This window comes from Corvus brachyrhynchos, unplaced genomic scaffold, assembly GCF_000691975.1.
Source record: "Corvus brachyrhynchos isolate BGI_N302 unplaced genomic scaffold, ASM69197v1 scaffold543, whole genome shotgun sequence".
Lineage (NCBI taxonomy): Eukaryota > Metazoa > Chordata > Aves > Passeriformes > Corvidae > Corvus > Corvus brachyrhynchos.
In genome coordinates, this window is record NW_008237236.1 from 187,158 (window position 1) to 187,841 (window position 684).

At 71.3% G+C, this 684-nt stretch overlaps 1 protein-coding gene across 1 annotated transcript in view; it reads left to right on the forward strand.

The window, feature by feature from the left end:
• Window positions 1-38: 38 nt before the first annotated feature.
• LOC108445524 (exocyst complex component 3-like protein 2) overlaps window positions 39-684 on the forward strand; it is a gene marked incomplete at its 3' end in the record, with an annotated part of 18,544 nt that continues 17,898 nt past the window's right edge. Inside the window, exons 1-3 of the mRNA XM_017729562.1 lie at window positions 39-198; window positions 410-517; window positions 593-681. Of these exons, the coding sequence (XP_017585051.1) occupies window positions 77-198; window positions 410-517; window positions 593-681 (319 nt within the window). The remainder of the gene's footprint in view (window positions 199-409; window positions 518-592; window positions 682-684) is intronic.

The window sequence follows — 684 nt, forward strand, 5'->3', positions numbered from 1 at the left end:
GGCCCTGTCCGCCGGGGTGGCTCGTGGGGCCCCCACAGTGCCCCAAGGGGCCGGTGGTGGCCGTGCCCCCACACCCATGGTGGCCGTGTCCCCACAGCTGCTGCGGGCACACGTGGACCGAGCCCCCCAGGTGACCCCCGAGTTCGGGCGGGAGATGGCCCACAGCCTGCTGGGCGTGCTGGTGGCCTTCCTGCACAGGTGGGACACACGGGAACACGACAGCAACATGGGGACACCAGGATGTGACGCAGGACGGGGACAGGGAGTGAAGGGACGTGGGGACACAAGGGGACAGGGGATAGGCGGGGTGGCACAGGGACACAGAGGGGGGCACAGGAGCCACGTCCCCCATGTCCCCTGCGTCCCCTGTCCCCCGGGTGCCACCGCAGTGACCCAGGGGTGTCCCCAGTTTCCAGCGGAAGGTCGAGCGGTTCCTGGAAGCCCCCAGTGAGGTTCCCCCCACCGACAGCGCCCCTGGCCGCGCCATCGCCTTGGCCAACTGCTGCCCCCCCTTCAGGTGAGGCCACCCCGTGTCCCCGTGTCCCCAAGGGTCCCCGTGACACCCTGACATCCCCGCTGTCCCCTCCTGCAGGGCCTTCGCTGAGCGCCTGGCGCAGTTTGGGCACCCTGAGAGCGAGGAGCCGCGGCGCCAGGCCCACGCCGCACTGGACAGGGTCACCCGCA